This window comes from Gasterosteus aculeatus, chromosome 1, assembly GCF_964276395.1.
Source record: "Gasterosteus aculeatus chromosome 1, fGasAcu3.hap1.1, whole genome shotgun sequence".
In the NCBI taxonomy this organism is placed as follows: domain Eukaryota; kingdom Metazoa; phylum Chordata; class Actinopteri; order Perciformes; family Gasterosteidae; genus Gasterosteus; species Gasterosteus aculeatus.
In genome coordinates this window covers 10119930-10139083 of record NC_135688.1, presented here as the reverse complement: position 1 = coordinate 10139083, position 19154 = coordinate 10119930, and the positions used below count along the sequence as shown (strand labels likewise).

Genomic DNA, 19154 nt, shown 5'->3' with positions numbered 1-19154 from the left:
AAACAGACGAGGTAGAGATATGATACAAGACAACCAGGTAACAAGATAACAAGGACAAGGTTTTTTATTTATTGAGTTTGTGAATTCAACTTCAAATGGCTGTTTCCAATATTAAAAGTAGATATTAAATAGATTATCTGTTTATTCTTCATACTGAATAAAGATTTAGCATTTTTTATTGTACTTTTCCAGGTTCATATTTGACTTTGAAGACATTCATCAAACAACAATCTTCCAAAACATAATGCTTACACTATAATGATTTAATTAACAAACAATATACAAGTAGAATTACCAGGTTTACCTTTACCAACTTTATTAATTAATTATACATTTAAAGCATTGCTTTCACTTTTAAGTATATTTAGCTTGGACCATTTAAATGTTTACCGTGATAAGATTTAAATAGAAGACGTGTTTGATTTTTTTCCATGTGGTGTCGCTACTTGTTTGAGGTAAAGAGTATTTCCAACCTCGTTGAACTGACCACCGGCGATAGGATGAGTAGCAGGCGGAGGAAGAAGGCGGGGTGGGATGGGTAGGATGGATTGGATGGGATGGGTGGGTAGGATGGATGGATGGGATGGGATGGATGGGTAGGATGGATGGATGGGATGGGATGGGTGGGACTGTCTTGCTGACGGCAACAGTCGTCACGCGCTATTCCACACGCATGTGCTGACACAAACTGACTATGGATTTTTACTCTTATCAACCCTAATTTCAATTACATTTCTCATCAGGCCGCGTTAATTCTCCAGGCTGAGGTTGTTGTTTTTGTCACCTCCTCGTGCGCCCTGATTTGTGAAGGAAACACCTGTAAAACTGCTCCGCTAGCAGCAGTGAGACACACTCACTGACACACACACACACACACATGCTCGCAAAACACACCCACACAGAGTCAGATATTCCCGGCAAGTATCCTTCAAGGACGCCAGGGGAAGACTTGGAGGACAAAATCACACACTCCCTCTCCCAGTGTCTCAGACGCGCTGCGCTTCTGATGCAAGCGGAAAGCCGCCTCATTCCCGCATTGACACACACTTACACACACACACACACACCCTAAAAGGCCCTTCCACCTCCCCGTCCATATGAGAAAAGCAGGACAATTCCGCTCTGTTGTTGCTGCCTCCTGCTCTCAGCTGTTTCAAGCTGTTGTTTGTGTGTGTGTGTGTGTGTGTGTGTGTGCGTGTGTGTGTGTGTGTGTGTGTTTGTGATGAGGAGGGGGGTCTCGCTGGGACTCTTTGACAACCTCATTCACTCCCTTCTTCTCCCCCTCGGCCACAGCGTAGCCGACATGCCCAACAATGAGGCGGGAGGGTGGGAGTTGGACGAAAAAAAAAAAAAACCACTGAATGCGTCTTCATTTGCCTGAACTTTTCACACGTCTTTTTCCCTTTTGTTGCCGGACGCCAGTTCACCGCCGTGCCGCGAGCCGCTCGGCCTGTTTCCGCTGGCAAGACAGCCAACCAAAAGCAGCACCCCCCCCCCCTTTCTTTGTCACCCCTCTCCACAATGTTAAGCCCATTTCTAGCTTGACATAATCTGAGATGGTACTTAAGTGAATTTATGTCTACCTCAGTGCATTAACTTCTGCTATTTCCTTCCTTATGTCGCTTTTTTGGTAGCGGGTGCAGCGACTGGAGGGAGCGAGAGGGAGGGAGGGAGGGGGAGATTTGAAACTCAGACCACGGAGTAGACAGCCTATCAGTATTCAGTAGAGAAAGTGAGTGATGGAGGGAGAGAGAGAGAGAGACGGGGAGAGAAAGGAGGGGGGGGGGGGTGATGTATCAATATTCTGAGTAGTGTTTGAGGGCAAGGGGAACGAACAGAGGAGAGGGGGGAGGGAGGGAGGGAGATTGGTGGGAGAGAGAGTACTTGAGTGAGTCTCTGAGTGTGATTATTTGTTCACATATACGCTGTGTATGTGTGTGTGTGTGTGTGTGTGTGTGTGTGTGTCTGTGCTTGTATGTGTGGTTGTGGCTCTGAGCACATGTTGACTACATAGGTTGTATATACAGTCAGTGGTGTAAGTAAAAACGTTCACTCCAGCGCGGTTACTTGCGTGTTTCCATTCATATATTCATACGGCCCTTTATAGACCACGTCACAGTGTGACCGCAGAGTAATTCAAACAGTTATTAGCAGAACCCACCTTAAATATGATCATTTATGTGACACTGTTACCCTCCTTCGCTATGAGAGGTCGACGTGTTTTTAATGTTTTTAATAAGTAAAGGAGCCGCTCTGAAGATTTGGCTTCGCCTGAATGAAGTCATTTTCAAAATGGTCCAAATGATCCAATTTTGCCTCGTATGTTCAAAGAGGACCAACCGGGCTTCATTTAAGACTTCGGCTCGTGCATTTAGATTAATAAATGCTTCAGGTATGTTTGCAACAAGCGGTGGGAGGTTTTGTGATCACATCAAAAATCTGCATGTGGGCCCCGTTTCCAAAAAGCATCAGAGATCCTACAGACAGGAATATATTGTGTGAGCTTTAAATGTGGCCTTTGGAGCAAGGGTCTTCATTCAGTGTCATACAGCACAATGCATCGTGTGTATCTGGTATCTCAGACAAATGTTCCGAAACCCCCCCCCCCCCGTAAAAAGCAGGAAAAGAATCCAGCTGTTTACGTAAGTGTTGTTGTTCTGTGCCTTCGGTGCCTCGGTGATGCGCATCCCCGCACGCTGCTCACACCTGTAGATTAGAAGAATACGCGCAGCCGTACCATCGGCAGGACTGTGTACCGTGCACGTACGAGACAAAGCGAGCGCTGGTATAAAAAGAAGGCTGTGTGGCGCCGTAGAGGTCAACGACTCCACAGGGGACCCTTGAGGTGCTTTTGATCAAACGGAGCATGTTTTTGTAAATCTACTGAACGGTGTTGGTTGTGGATCCCGGCGGCACGTTTTGAGCAGCAACAGACAAATATGTCTTGTGTTTTCACAGCCAATCAGGCTGATTACTGAAATAATGATTTAATCTTGGGGTACGCTGACGTTGTGGCACATTATGGATGGATTAAGTCCATCAAGTGTACGACTATGACACAAAACCCCCACATTGACATCCTGTTTCGTTACTGGTTGCCAACATTGTTTTTGTTCTTCACATCTCTATAAATCCTTTCCAAACCAAGTAGCTGTTGTCCCTAAATCCTTAACAATAGTCGGAGCACCGTTGGCGGATCTGGACGAGTCTCACTGTATCGCAAACAGTGGATTTTTAAAATTTCATTCGTCGAACTTGTTTGACAAAAATACGATACACAAAATGTCAAACATAAACTTTCCATGATTTAAAGCTGGTTTTTGATTAAGCGTAAATCTCAAGTAAGTCATTTATGTCGACACAATGCCCTCCTGAGTGTGTGTGTGTGTGTGTGTGTGTGTGTGTGGGACAGGAGTCACAGTTTACAATACGTGTGGATGTGATGGAATCTCCCACTTGTTTCAGTCATCCCTTCTCTCTCAGCCGCTCTCTCCCTCACTCTGACTGCTAATCAGCATTTGAAAGGCAGCTTTGACAGTGAGAAAGAAAGTGAGAGGGGGGTAAGGGAGGGTGGAGGGAGGGGGGCTCGCAAAGGGAGGTGGGGTAAACGAAAGCATGAGACACAGCGAGTTTAGGGAGCGAGAGCCAGCGAGACTTAGGAGAGGGGCTGTACAAGCATGCCTTTTATATTTACTAGTGACTGAGAGAGAGAGAGAGAGAGAGAGGGGGGGAGAGAGAGGGAGCAGCTGAAGGCAGAGACAACTGGTGTGCACGTTTTCCCAAGAGGAAATGAAAAGAAAGAAGCTGAGCGAGGAGAGTGAATGAGTGAGCGCGAGAGAGGAAGGGTGGGAGGGAGCATGCCGGCTGGAGAGAGAGAGAGAGAGGGAGAGAGAGAGGGGGAGAGAGAGAGAGGGAGGGAGGGAGAGAGAGAGAGAGCGAAGAAGAGATTCTCACACTGGCTGTGTCCTAATCCGAGTCCATCTCCAAGAAGCAGCGGAGCAGAGTGTTGGTGAAGTGAGTCTGAGAGCCAAGGAGAGCGGCATCCGCTAGCTCCATTCTCACACACACACACACTCTCTTCCTCGCACACGCAAACACACACACACACGCACACGCGCACACACACACCTTTGCAACGGGAGTCCACGATGTGTCCGGCTGCACGGCCACGGCTTTTGTGAAAGTGAGGGGATTGACGCTCGCCCCATCCCGGGCCCCTCGGCTCACACACACAGTGTTTGTTTGCTGTGTTTAAGCTCAAGGTGCCGGTGGAGGTGGTGTGGTGGGGGGCCACCGGCGGGGCAGGGCAGGGGCTCCGGATCGGAGGAGGAGGAGGAGGAGGAGGAGGAGAAGAAGAAAAGGAAGAGGAGGAGGGAGACAAAGTGGATCCGATCAACAGCAGCCGACGGAACGCAGGAAATGCCCGTCAGGTGAGTAGATAATGGATCTAACAACTTACGGCCAACACGCACACGCGTGTGTGTGTGCTCACTCTTCTTGCTTTCTCGCTCCATTTTTTTTCCTCACACACATAGTGGACGCTCACGTTTGTATGCACGGTTACAAAGTTGATGCCTTTTTTTGTTTTTGCTGTTGTCAAGCTATTGTTTTATTGTTGTTTTTTAGACAGTTTGATTGTAACTGGTTCAATTTACTCATAATCGGATGTAGAAATATCAGCAAGTCTGCAGCAGTGAGAACTTTTTGCTCTCCAATTCAGGACAGAACAGGAATAATACGCATTTATCCCTTATTGTACTAAATTGATGTATTACAAATAAGCAGAAAGTCAGTGATTTTTATTGAATAGATTGACAAATGACAAAGAAACCTTTAAAGGAAAAATAAGTTTTGTTTTTAAATGGACTTTTCCTCTAATAACAGGGCTCCGTTTTAAGGCTTTGTGACAGCGTTTTTGAATGTTAATTTGATTTTGATTATTACTTTAAGCGTATAGATTGAGTATGTATTATAAATTATTATTCATGCGTCTTTTGCTCTTTCCTGAAAGCACCATTATTGCTTTCACGTGGAGCTCTTAAAAATTCATTTTCATTGCCAATATCCAATGTTTGCTTCACAGATAAGACAAATAATTATGCATGTTTATTTTCTGTGCCTTAGAGCAATAGTAACGGCCAAACACTTTGTGATAAATTGTGCGTGCATGTGTGGTGGAGTTTGAAATACTGAGGTAGAGAGAGAGCGTGTTTGCGTGTCCGTCTCCACCTGCAGAGGCAGAATTGGTCACAGTTTACTGGCTTGGTAACATTTGGTGCCTTCGGGGGTGTTTGCAGCAGGTGGTCCAAATTGGCAGAGTGACTGTGACAAACGCACAATGTTCACTGCTGCTGTAAAGTAAATAACAACATAAAACCGTCACATGGGGATTTCAGTTCTCCACGTTTGTTTTTTTTTCTCAGTATTTTCAGCGATTGCGCTTGTCGGCTTATTGCTTGAAATAAAAGTCAGAGTAGTTATTTCACAAAGGTCAAACGTGTTTGAATGCACTGCCTGTCTGCAGACGCAAAGGTGTTTATATCTCCTTTAAACATCTGTTTCCATATGTAGATTTTTGTGTTTCACACCACCGAGGATGTTTTTCTAGAATCTGTGCTATGAATTTTGCTGTGTTTCCCAAACCGGCGGCAGCATCATTAACACGCACGCACGCACGCACACACACACACACACACACACGAACACACACACACCTGCCAACATAGCTGGCGCACCAGATAAATTCAAGCCAAATAACTACTTGCAGTGAACAGAGTTGCTCGTTCCGGTGTCAAAGTGTAGTGAAAAAAGGTTGCTGTACATACTTTTTTGTAATCCAGCAATTTTTACCAACTTACTAAAAAACACGTTATTGAAATCCGTTTGCTCCTTTTCCCAAAATGTCTACATTACTACTTTACCCAATGGAGATCAAACACAGCTGCAACGCAGCAGCGCTGACACGACGACGAGGTCAGACCGAGTCACCGCGAGTCCACGGGACAGTTTATACCCACTGAGCCCACTGAGCCTCTCCACCCGACTCCGTTCTCGCATGTGCAGGGTGCTTTGGTCGTGACCCGGGTTCAGACGTCTTTTTATTGGACCCAGACGTTTCTTCTTTGGCTTTTGGCTCTTGGAAAAGCTGCGGTTCATGCCTGCATGCGACCGAGCGACAGCCCCTTTCGCTTTGTGAAAGTAAGAACGTCGGAGACAAAGTGTCCCATTTGAAGACCGCGGATGAAAGGAAGTTGAAGTGAATGTACAGTAATAAAATGTAGTTGTTCTGTGAGCAGGAAGACACTTTTATTTCACTGGCCATCAAAGACGAGCGCTGGTGCGTGTTTGTGATTATGCCGTGGGGTTAACATCTGGTTTTCGGTTTGGTTTTATTTTGTATGAATAATGATTACACGAGGGGATGGCTTCATATCAGCTGTATAAAGAAGCATTTCGGTTGGCAGACGAAAGCAGGCAGTCGCTTTCGGTGACGAGTTATCCGCAAAGACACTTTCCTGCTCGCCCGCTTGCTCTTTCTTTACCTCTCTTGATATTTTTGTCTCTCTCTGTTGCTCTCTTACACACACTAAGGTGGTCGGTGTCGGATGTGTTGACAGACAGCCGCTCACACACGTCTTGCTCTCGCCGTGTGTGTGTGTGTGTGTGTGTGTGTGTGTGTGTGTGTGTGTGTGTGTGTGGTGCGTTGACAGACAGTGTGTGGGTCTGTGACAGAGGGTGTCAGTGCGGTGTCAGGGAGATGTGTTTAGTGTCACACTCTGCTGACCTGATCTCCGGTCGGACTGTCCACTCCGGCCCCGCTGTGGCTCCTTACATAACCCCCGCTGTCATTCACACGTCGGCCTGAAGGGATCCACCAGGCTACGTGCACACACACACACACGTACAGTTACGTGCACACGATGTGTAGTTGTGCACAGTCAAAGTCACATTCCCTCTAAAATCAAACGTCCGATCAGTTGCCGAACTCTCAAGTCTTTCTTCTTGTTTTTTTTAATTAAAACCGTGAAATTAATTAACAACACATCTGGAAATATTCAGAGTGTAATAAGTGTGAGGCATCAGTGTGTGTGTGTGTGTGTGTGTGTGAATGAGGCCAGTGGGTGCCTGGTTTGTGCTCCACGACACCTACACAACTTGTGCAGCTCTTATCAACAGTTTGACTGTGTTCTGAACTCTGACATTTGCACCGTGCTAATTGATGTGTCCACATTAGCATGCGGACGTCTCTGTGCTGGCGTGCAGCGCGAAAGTCCTGCTGTTCGGGAGACACGCGGATGTGTGTTAGTGCCGGAGTGAGTGTGTGACCCTGTGTGCGGTTCTTTGGCCTGTGGAGGTCAGCGCTGATGTGGTCTCCGCCTGCGGGAGTGAATTTACCATCCTCTGCCTTACAGGACCGGCATCCGCTTCCAGAGAGACGGAGACGTTTGCTTCTACCGGTTTTCTGTTTGTTCACCGATCATTTCGGGAACAATATATATGAAGATTAAGAGTATTCTACTCATGATCAGAATTCCTTTAATTGAAGTGCTCAAAAAGGGAAACTTTTATTTACATTTCATGTAAGTCCTGCTTTAGGAACTTCAGCTTACGCTGAGGTTCGGGGTATTTAACCCAAGAAATGATTGCTGCTACTATTTTGATCTGGGAATTTTTCTTTTAAGCTGACATGATAAAGGTTATGAATATGTCATATTATGATGGACTAAATATTTTAACTTTAGTTCTCACGATTAGTGCTTCTCTTTATGCTGATAAAGGCTGATACAGGGTTAATGCATTTTAAGATTTAAAAATGAGTAGATTCACATGAATCACATATACATTTCACATACTGTTTGTCACAACATGGTACGCCTTTAAAGTCTTGCACTCTTTCTTTAAACGCATGTTGTTGGCAGCTTATGGGATAAACGCTGCACCCTTCAAAGTCTTTTTATTCAATATTGGGCGAGTAATCACATCCAGTGTATTTCCAAAAAAAATCCATGGAGAGCAATCTTGAGAGTTTTTTCTCTGTAAATATATGGGATTCTGTACGCCGATACTTTCAACCTCATATTTTATACATCGCAGGTGAAGTGGAGCATTTCATCATGTGTACTCAGGCAAAGGGAGATGGTAATTATGACAGGCATGGATTGGATTCTGCGTAGCTCGGCACCCGTGAGGAGCGGACATCAAAGCAACGCTCACCAAAGCCCTCTGTAATAAAATAGGAGGAGGATAAAGATATTGATTACCAGGGGTGAAACATTAGCAAATCTCTTTCTCTCTCCTTTTTTCATCTGTCTTTATCCGTCCATCATTCCTCTCTCTTTCGCTCTCCCTTTGCCATCAGAAATACGTCGCTGCGCATCAACTTCTGCTCTCTCCCTCCCCCATCCGCCCTCCGTCCTCCCCCGTCTCTCCCTCTCTAATCATTTATTTATCGCTGATCTCTTTATTCTTTATTCTTCCAGTTTAGGGAAGGTCCACACTGTGACTGTATGATGCTCGTTTGCACACACACAGGCAGTTATCGCCATTCCTTTACACCCCTCCCCAACCCTCATCACGGCGAAGGTACCTGGGGGCGGGCGGGGTCACTCTGGTCCAATCTACCGCTGTATTGATTCCATTAGATAATTAATGACCCAGGCCGGGGCCATACAGGAGCAAAGAGGGGGTTAAAAGAGATGGGTTGGGCATAGGGGGGGGGGGGGGGGGGGTTGAGAATGAGGAGGATGGGAGAGGTGAAGGGAGTAGGGGGTGGGAGGGGAGGTGGGGGGGACGCAGCGGCCCTTGAGAGTTGGAGAGAACCTTGGGTTGGGAATGATCCAGAGTTGCCAAGGTCAACCGCAGCCCGGCGCCCCGATACGGAAGCAGAATGCCGAGCGAGTCAGAATATGCAATACTGATGGGGTGGGGGGGGATTTTCGTGTCCAGCAGCTGTCGATTGATCAGCGGCTGAAAAATTGTACATTAAAAAGTCTTTTGACTTCCAAATCCTGAGGTCCAACCAGGGCCGTAATGCATGATAAGTAGTTTTCAGCCCTCCAACCAGAATACCAAACTTCATCTCCCCGGACGCTCCAGACACTCATTTACAACTACTCAACAACATGAAAGGCAAGATAGAAAACTAGCTACATCAAATATTCTGTTCATGTTATTTCCAACCGTGTTTTCTACATCTTCCATGATATTGAACGTTCGCTGTAAAATATTATTCACAGTAGTACGTGTGCTTGACTTTTAGCTTTAGATGGAGTAAAGATGGGGGAGCTGCTTAAAATGGTCATCACTGGTATTTTTATTTGTGAAACACTGAATCGCTGCCTGCTGTACATAGTTTTTATGTGAGGTGGAAACTGATGGCAGATTTATTAATGTTCTTTTTCATGCCAGAACTAAAGCAGCGTTTTGTTTTACAATATTGCAATTATTAAATGAAAGCACTGCTTAGAGGCACAAAGCAAATGATGACAAGGTCATTCTGTGGAATTTATCCAGGTCTCAAGAAAGGGATTTTTCCTTGTATATGTATTGTAGTGTTTTTAATTAATGGGAGAGGAGATTTTCTAAAATGTAGTACGTAGGCAAGGAAACGTAGGCAATCTGTTTTTTGTTTTTCACCTACTTAACTGAAAGGAGAATATATATTCCTGAATAAAAAAGCATAACTGGAACCAACGCTCCCCACAGTTGCAAAGCCTTGGTCCTCCTGCACGATCGCAGTGTGCCCGTTGTCTCCAGCGGGCTACGACGGCTCCTCTGCCTCCACGTTGTCAGTGTCGGCCAGCCTGTGTATCGGCCCCCAGGGGTTGGGGAGATGAGGCATAAAACAACCATATCTCTACCTAGGGGAGCCGGTGGCATGGCGGTGGGGCTATTGTCTGTCTGCGTGCTGTTTGACTTAAATGTGTTCATTTGCCTGACGCCCCTGACTCCCTACGGGGGAGGGGCAGCCCTGGGAGAGGAGGGGCACGCTAACGAACCTCTGACAGCTGGAGGCCCTAATTAAACGTCCCCGCTGAAAATAAACAGAGCGGGCGCCAAGCGAGCAGCCAGACACACACACACACACACACACATACACACAAAAAAAAAAAACGCACGGCAAACAACGGCTGTGAGCGCTCGCCGCAGTGCCCTCCGCTCTGTTACCGCCGAGGCCGTGCCAAGAGAGCACGGCACTCCATAGGGTGGTGGTGGTGGGGGGGTCTTAAACCCACACGTGCACACCACAGTTATGAATATGTAGCGCTGCAGCAACATATTGCAAACACAGGTTGATCGCCGCAGCACATTTTCACCCTCAGTGCTCTCAGAAGTCGCACTTTCTATATATTCGCTACTGTGCCATCGCAGAAAAAAGGCAACTCAGCCCTATTGAGTGGATTGTTTCCCACTCTGTCTAGATGACACCGCTGACATTCAGCCTGCTGTGCTGCTAGCTAGCCGGGGCATTAGCAGTCAAAGTGGCAGGGTCCATTTGGGTGAGTGCATTAATGGGCCGCCCAACCTGCGACAAGGTTATGAGGTTGATTGAATAATTACTGTGGAGCCCCCTGTCCATTACGCCTCTGTGTCTGCCCTGATAGAGAACGACGCAGAGAGAGATGGAGCGATAGTTTGAGACGGAAAGATGGAGGGAGAGATTAGATAAGCACAGATAGGGTCAATTAAGAGATAAACATTCAGGTATGGGATGGAAAAAGGCATGTGCATGTGTGTGTTTGGCCAGGGGGGGGAAAATACAAGAGTCAATTGTTTCCCGCCCGCATCTCCTTTAGATTCCTCCGACCTACTGTACGCCACTTAATGTGGCATGTAGTCGATTTATCCAGGTCAGATAGGGAAGGTGACAAAGGGGAAGTTGTTAGACAGAGGTGAGCAGCCCTCTCCTCGACCTTCTCATCGTCTCTTCACCGGAATCCCTGAAGAATGGCAGTGTTGCTGAGGACAAAATACAGGTGTCTCATCGATGAATCAACATAGACACACTCTTTGTCTTGGACAAAGAATTCTGTGAATGTAAGGGCACTTGGATCTGAAACTGTAATGTCATTAAGCAAAGTGTCTTACTGACTTAAATGCACCTCGTATGTCATTAGGTTTTGAAGTTCATTTTTCGGAATCCCATGTTATACAAGTTTGAAAGAGCTATCAACGACCTGGCATGTGTCAGCACCCATTTAACACACATTTCCAACAGTAGAAACTCGTATTAGTCACATGTTAGTAATCCTGCACTGATGTGTTAATAAAATACTTGGTTGAGATACCGTGTGCAATATCATATGGGATCCATCTACTTAGCGTGGATTATTAAGGGATGCAGATGTTGGCATTCATGTGTTGCCGTCGCTGTGAATCACAGACTCGCTGCACAGCTGGAGACGTGCTGTTTAGTGAGCATTGAGGACCTGCATGCGGAGCAAACGTTGCTCCTTTCCACTCAGGCCAATCTTTCTAACTCTGCCCTCGGACCACTTAGCAATGGCAGCCATACACTTTCGCTTTGTTACCGCCGTCTAAAACTACAAAAGGTAATTGAATGTCCACTTTCAGCAGCTATTCTGTCTGTGTTCAACACCTTACGGTCTTTGCTGCCTTTGAAATGGATCCGAGGACGTCTCATGCATAGATTTGATGTTGGCTGTTTCAGCCCCGATTTGTGAAATGATATCTGCCAAACCTGCCTGGCTTCCGCTGACCCCTCTTAGCCAAGGTCAGCGTAGCCATGCTCCGACTCGAGACAAAATCCATTTTCTACTGCCAAGGCAAAGCTCTACCGACTTGATTGTGCTGACCCAGCCGGGCCAAAGAAGAAGAAGAGAGTTTGAGAGCGAGAGGCAGTAAGGGAGAGGGAGAGGGCATCTCGGGCCCAAGGGCACGACACCGAGGTGCTTGGGGCCACACAAGCCCTTTAAATGTCAACGCAGCACGGAGGGGAGGGAGCGAGGGGAGAGACACGGGGTGAGGAGCGGCGGCATATTGGCGACTTTGGCTTCCACTGCACGAGGGCGGTGTTGTGGTAGCAGGCGGCATTAGAAGTGGAGGCATCGGCGGTGGGCAGCATGTGCTTCATCTGTGGAGGCGTCAGGTCGGAACAATCTCCCGGGAACGACGGGAGACATTTAATCTGTGATTTTTCCGTTTAATTGTGACCTCAAAGGCTCTGTGTTTTGTCTTATGTCTATTACCTGAGGGAACGGTCTCTGACCTTTCTGTGAGGAAGTACAGTACCTAATTGCTCCCTCTCAACCTCACACCCTTCTTTCTTATTTCTTATTTTTTGTGTCTTTCTCTCTTTCTCTGATGGATGAAGTAAGAATGGGATTCCATCAATGCATTTTCATGCAAATTGTAATCTTGCAAATTGAAACGTCTGAATGGAAACTGCAAATGGAGATGTTGTATCATCATTTTTCTTTCAAGGCTTTGTGCTCACACCAAGCTCAAAAAATATTTAGTTTAAAAATATATAATAATAATAACTTAGTGTGATGAAAACACGTTTCAATGGCTCCCTAAAGCGTGTTTAATTTGAGATCCCCCCAAAAAGTTACTATCCCCATTAAATGTTTAGGTAGGTCTATTTCATGGTAAATATTGGTTGACTGTACTTCTACTCATGCCCCTCGTCTGCTGTCTCTCGTGGATCCCCAGGTCTGAGTCTGTCACACCCTCGACCAATCGGAGCCTTCGTTAACGGCGGCGGCGGCGCGTGATTGGGAGGAAGGATGGCGACCATGCCGTTTGTCAGCGAGGGGAAGTGTGTAAGTGTGGAGTGGGATTTCCTACAAGGACTACTGGCCAAGCCCCCCACCCTTCCCTGGTGAGACACACACACACACACTAACAGCTAATACTGTATAAGCCTGCGTGCGTGCCCATGAATTTATCTGTGCAAGGTGAAATCCATACATTAACAACCTTGCACACACCGGCAGCCTGGGGAAGAGTTTCCTATCAATGAAACGCAATCCAGAAGCCATAAGTCTGATCTGTTCAGTGCTACATACATAACCTGCATTGTTACCCACCTGTCAATCCTGTCAGAGCGGTGAATGCCCTCCCCTTAGTGGGAGAAGTAAATTTGGCCGGAATTATTAATGGGCAGTCATTTAAAGGCGGATATAAAAACTAAGCAGAATCAATGTGTGCGTATTGATTGTTCTCGGTGGCCGGGGTCGAGGCAGTATAATAATGAGATGTTACAGAGGGCTGGCGGCCATGAATCCACACACACACACACACACGGACAGACACACACAGAAACAAACACTGTTTTCACTTACATGAGGATCGCGGGGAGAAATACGACAATTCGATGATTAAGATATAAACATATGTACGCACGCAATACGCAGCCCTTTTCTTTTATCCGTTCCTTCTTTCGCTCACACAGACACACACACACACACACACAGACACACACACTCCATGTGTGGTCGTTCTTAGGATGAGAATCAACAATACAGACGCAAGGGAGATTCTGGTTCTTCTTTCGCTTTTAGCGCTCTGTCTCTCTCACACACACAAACACACACACACACACACACACACACAAACACACACACACACACACACACACACACACACACACTTTATCCCAGCGCAGGACCGACACAAATTGTGAAGTGGCTGTGACAACATAATTCCACCACTCAGGCCCCATTGAGGAGAGTCAATACCCAATCAGAGAGACAGGCTACCTGAGCCACGGCCCCCCCCTCCGTCACTCCGCCCCTCCCTCTCCTATTGATCCCTCAATCACGGCTGCAGCTCACTGGCCCGGGACTAGATGAGAGAGAAGGAGAGAAGCAGGGGTTGAAAGGAGGAAAAGTGAGAGATTTAAACGAGAGATTGTGTGTGTGTGTGTGTGTGTGTGTGTTCACAGATAGATTGTGGAGCAAATGGCATTATTAGGACTCTGCTCTCCCAGATAGAAGACAGGAGTTCCCCTGTAATTACCAGACGTCTGCAAGCGACGGGTCAGACGGGCGATTGTTTTACTCAAATTGCAGCATCGCGTGGACTGTGTTTATGAAATTACGCTTCTAGATTTCGGCTCAGGTCATTTGTAAAGAGCGTGAATCAATCAACAGATGGTCAGTGAATGTCCATTATATGACACCCTTCACCTGCCCCCCCCCCCCCCCCCCCGACACACTGATGATCTGGATTCCATTAATGCGCCTTACCCTTGTTCACCCCTCAGTCTCCAGAACCTGCGTAAAGAGAAATCTCGCAATGCTGCCCGTTCACGGCGGGGGAAGGAGAACTTTGAGTTCTTTGAGCTGGCCAAGATGCTGCCTCTGCCCGGAGCCATCACCAGCCAGCTGGACAAGGCCTCGGTCATCCGGCTGACCATCAGCTACCTGCACATGCGCACTTTTGCCAGCCAGGGAGACCCGCCCTGGAGTCCTCTGATGGAGGGAGACAGCAACTGCAGAAAAGGTGAGAAAAGTGAATAAATACTGTTACGCAAAGTTGTTTGGTCCGCTAAAGTTCACTGTACAGTAAATATAGTCTTATTGCATTTGTAATATTGTGTTTTTAGAACCACAGTGAGGATTTATCATATCCTAAATCTTTCACAAATGCTCGCCTTGCCTCATTAGCACAGTTTTGACCGCTGGACCATTAGTGTTTTATCGCCCGAAACAGTTCATTTACCAACTGAATGTTAACTTTAAGGTGGCTAACCACGAACGCGTTGACCGCATCTGACCGAGTGTGCCTGCATGTTTGTGTTCGGCTCAGCCTCTTACGGCCCAAATCTCTGCTTCTCCAGACTTTATCCTTTCTCATCTTGTCTCTGTACATTTAGGAAATATATATAAAGCATTGTGATACACTGCAGGTTTTCCCTGGAGTTACAACTACTTGCACAGACTTGTCTTTGCATCAAGTAATTGCTTACCAATGACTCTGCATGCAAAATGCACCACTCCATATGTTTGATTTGCATTCTGTCTGAACAGCCATTGAGGAGGAAACACAGTTATAGCTACTAGTGAAGACACTGAGGTCATATCCTCGTTACTCCCTCTGACAATCTGCATGTTGGGTAATTATATTCCATGCGATGAATAATTGCATAAAATATAAAAATTAATATAAAAGGCCCTTTATTGTCTTCTCAAGCTTACCTTGGGTTGGTTGAGACATGGACTCCTGCCCCTTTAGGAAATATTTTGTATAACTATAAATATTTAAACTTCTCATGGATTTTGACAATTACAGCGTGCAAGTATGCAGAGGGAAATAAAACCTGGTTGAAGGGTCATTTCTAGACTAAGGAAGCATGTAACACAAATGACACAGAAGATATAGTCTGCTGATGTTTGTTGTCAATGGACAGAAACCTCTGAAAGTCACTTTTCCATCTCTCATATTTCTTCCTATCAAAAGTAATCCTCAGCTGCGAGATCCAAACTCATTTACTACTGGGCCCCAAACTCTACGGGTGGCCGTAATTACTTGTGCTGTTTGTGTAAGACCCACCGTTCACTTCACTCTGAGGCTTGTAAACATACATGTAATAATAAAGACATCCATAGGCTGGTGTGAGTTTGAATGTGTGGGGAATAGATGTTACAGAGAGAGGGAGGAAACTATTGGTGTGATTTGTAATTACAGAAATTAACTATATAACGAGGACAGTATAATTATACAGCCTGTCTAATTGCTACTATTACTGAGGGGAAATGATGCAGCTACCGTACCATTAGAGGTGTGTGTGTTTGTGTGTGCGACTGAGTGTGTTCATGCCTGTTCTTGTGTAATTTGAGGAAATGTGAGCAAAAAACAGTCACAATAATAGCATGTTTGGTGTGACTTAGTGGGGCTGCTTTAGCACAATATGTACCATACATACCTGATAAGACACAATGGTCTTAATATTATAATAAGTCGGGCTGGGTATATATAGTGGTGCCAGTAAAATACCCGAAGTGGGAAGTGTGTTAAAAACTTGGGATATAGAGTTTGAAATACACTATTTACCAGCCAGGGATTCTCTAAAGAAAAGACACAATTGCTCTTAAATGGGAAATGTCAGTGTGACAGTGAGCCATCGTGCACAATACCAGGATCCTGAAACTCTATCAGGTAAATGTAAATGGAACAATCGTATTATTTACCTATTGACGTGACAAAATCTGTTTTCCGGCATCCATTGTCAATTGTTTTTGCATAGAATCGTTTTGTGCACATCGATTCAGTAAGGTACCTTTATTCTATATTAATGTTAGAAATGATACGACACTTAATGTATACTATAAGTAGGGTACATGGACCCGAGACACAGAGTCTTGTGAAGCGTAACAGTAACCATTTCCAATTTTCCATGCTACATGCTATTTTCCAGGTATAGTTTTCCTCTTGTTTTCTCAATTGAGGTTCAATATCCAGCGATACGTAGATTATCTGAAATATCTCAACCAGAGATCTCATATTACATAACACTGACACGGTGAGCCCACTCTTTGCAGTGTCAGATCCATTGATAGCTAACCAGCCGTGCACCGCTGCAGAATCCCAGTGTCTGGCTGATATTCATGCACTACAACACACGGCCGTGGCCTCGACTGAGCTTTTGCGCGTAGTGAATTGTTTTGCGCTCGATGTTCGAGGCTTTTGTTTGGCCTTGATGTAAAAAACTAGAAATGTAGGTGCGCAGGTAGCCGTGCTGTCCTGTGCATGAACTGGAAGTGTGTTAGACAAATGGGAGTTACGCTGCTTACACCACAATGAGAACGCTTCTCCTACGAATGTGAACTATAACTGTAAACATATAGAATCCTGCAGCAGCCATGCGAAGGTCATATAAAATTGCCAGGCACTGGAAAAAACACAATGAATCGCATGCCGGGTACAAACTGCATTACATTCTGAATTATCCTGAACAATCCTTCCACCTGGTTGGGATATTTTATTAAATGTTGGTGAGATTTTTCCAAGCCAAGTCCCACAGTCTCAGTGGGGCCGCGGCTGAAAATGTGATGGTAATTTGGACATCAGGTTGAACAAGTCTACCCACAATGCATTGGCAGGGTTTTAAGTGTGATGCATGACTTTAATTCCGTTAGTGGAATGTGGTCAGAGATCCAGCTGAAAGGGAGAGGAGGACAGCGAGTAGGGGAGGGGACAAATGTATAGAAGGAATAAAGAGAGAAAGAGGAGAGGAGTGTGCAGAGAGAGGGGGCACGGGGTGGGTGCGTTGCATTCCTACACTCTCCCTCTGGTCCGAGGGCTTTTGGACGTGCGAGGGCCGAGCACAGAGGAAGGTGGAGGCGAGGGGAGGGGCCGATGTGGCTTTTGTCTGCTTCCCACGTTTCAAAGCCAGTCTTGAAAAATGAATAGACAGAGGAAAATCAATTGCATGACCTTCACAGAGAGAACGAGAGAGAGAGAGAGATTGAGAGAGCAGGAGAGGGTGAGGGGGGGGGTGGGGGGGGGGGGGGGGGGGGGGGAGAAGAAGGAGGAGAGAGACCGATTATGGAAGAAGGGAGCAAACGAAAAGGAAAAGCTGAAGGGAGGAAAAGTAAAATGACCCGTGATATTCATTCCCATTCAGTGCTTGTGTGTGTATGTGCTTCTGTTTGTGCATTTGTACCTTATTTGCACAGTGCTTAGAAGGACCTAAACCCCCCTTATGTTTTTGCAGTCATTTATTTTACAAAACATGTCTCTATTGAGCAAATTTTGCTTTGGGGTACCGCTTTCCCCCTGCCTTATTAAATAGGCTTTTGATAATATCACCACACTAACTGCAGGGCTCTAATTGAAACAAAATGTCCTAAATTCAAAATCTCAAACATGAATTAAAGTTGAGGGTCAGTATGATAGATGTTAAGGTTGAGATTTTTAGTCATAAAAAAATGTTTTGCCTTTGTTTTCATTTATAAATAACTGAGGTTTATGTGTGATTGTTTTACTTACACTCTGCCCCTTGGACCACGCCCAACCACTGAGGCACGCTCCCATTTCCACTGCATGAATCTTCCCTCCATCAATCTGTAGCAACTCAACCTTTTAACAGGTGCAATATGGCAACTGGAGAACCCCTCCGTCTTTTACAAGGTACAGTGCAACAACAATTCACTGCCAGCAACAGGCCCGGCCCAAGTGTTTTACTGTCTCTGTTAGTGAGGTCAAACACACCTCTCTCCTCCCCAGCGTTGGTGACATTGACTTTCATTCCACCTCCACTTGTTCTGTCTCTTTCTCTCCTGCTTTCTTTCATTGCCTCTTGTTCCCCTTTCGGTCCCCACCCACCTCCATGCGTTCTCCCCGCATCTGCCTCGCCTCTAATTCACGGCGTTTAAAGCAGCCGGGGCTTTTAAGAGAAGTTAATTGCACTCAAATTATGTTCGACCGCAAAAGGAGTGAGGGAGAGATGGAGAGATAGAGGAGAGAAGGAGGGAGGGATGGATGTCAGAGTGAGAAGATAATTGCGCCGGAGAGGGACGCCGCGATTAGGGTCACTCTTTCTCCCCCCCGCCTGTGGAGCCGCCGAAACATCACATTTGGATGGTCGTAAACAACTTGGCAGGTGATCAGGCTCTTGTTTTGAAAGGGTGAAACTGCGGCAGCAGAGCCAAACTTGAGCGACAAAGACGGATAAGAAGACAGGTGGGGGGGGAGCTACATCGGAGGAAAAAAAGGGGTTCACTGCATCTGTTATCTGTTCGGTTCCCATGGTAACGTCCTAACCTGGTTTAAAAGGTCGACACTTTGGGGGTGGAGAGAAGGACAGCGTGCATGTGTGTGATTATGTGCATACGTACGTCGATCTTTAGGTGTGTGTGCGCGTGTGCGGCCATTACTCGTGGACTTAACTGGGACTAAATTATGTATGAGACAGAGGTATAATGAAAATCATTCAAATTAAATTTCTATCTTTTCTTCTCATGGAGCGCTGGGGAGACCCCGAGAATTGACCTGCGAGTCAGACTATAATTAACGTGTCCGATCGTGGCCCGGCCCATTCTGTCTCCTATTCCCACAATGAAATTAAACCTTGCAGCAGTCCTGGGGAGCTAATGAAGCAGGAGTGTGACAGAAAGGAGCGATCAAAGACCTCGGGGTCCTGCATCCAGGTGTGGACACCGGCACAATCAAATGACATGCATGGG

The 19154-nt window shown here is 46.1% G+C and overlaps 1 protein-coding gene across 1 annotated transcript in view; it reads left to right on the top strand.

Annotated features, from left to right (window-relative positions):
• The first annotated feature begins 3884 nt into the window (after nt 1–3884).
• The window catches only part of npas1 (neuronal PAS domain protein 1), a 33925-nt gene continuing 18655 nt past the window's right edge, over nt 3885–19154 (top strand). The window contains exons 1-4 of the mRNA XM_040186657.2: nt 3885–4014; nt 4257–4430; nt 12676–12844; nt 14231–14469. Coding sequence (XP_040042591.2) covers nt 12750–12844; nt 14231–14469 — 334 coding nt within the window. The 5' untranslated portion in view covers nt 3885–4014; nt 4257–4430; nt 12676–12749. The remainder of the gene's footprint in view (nt 4015–4256; nt 4431–12675; nt 12845–14230; nt 14470–19154) is intronic.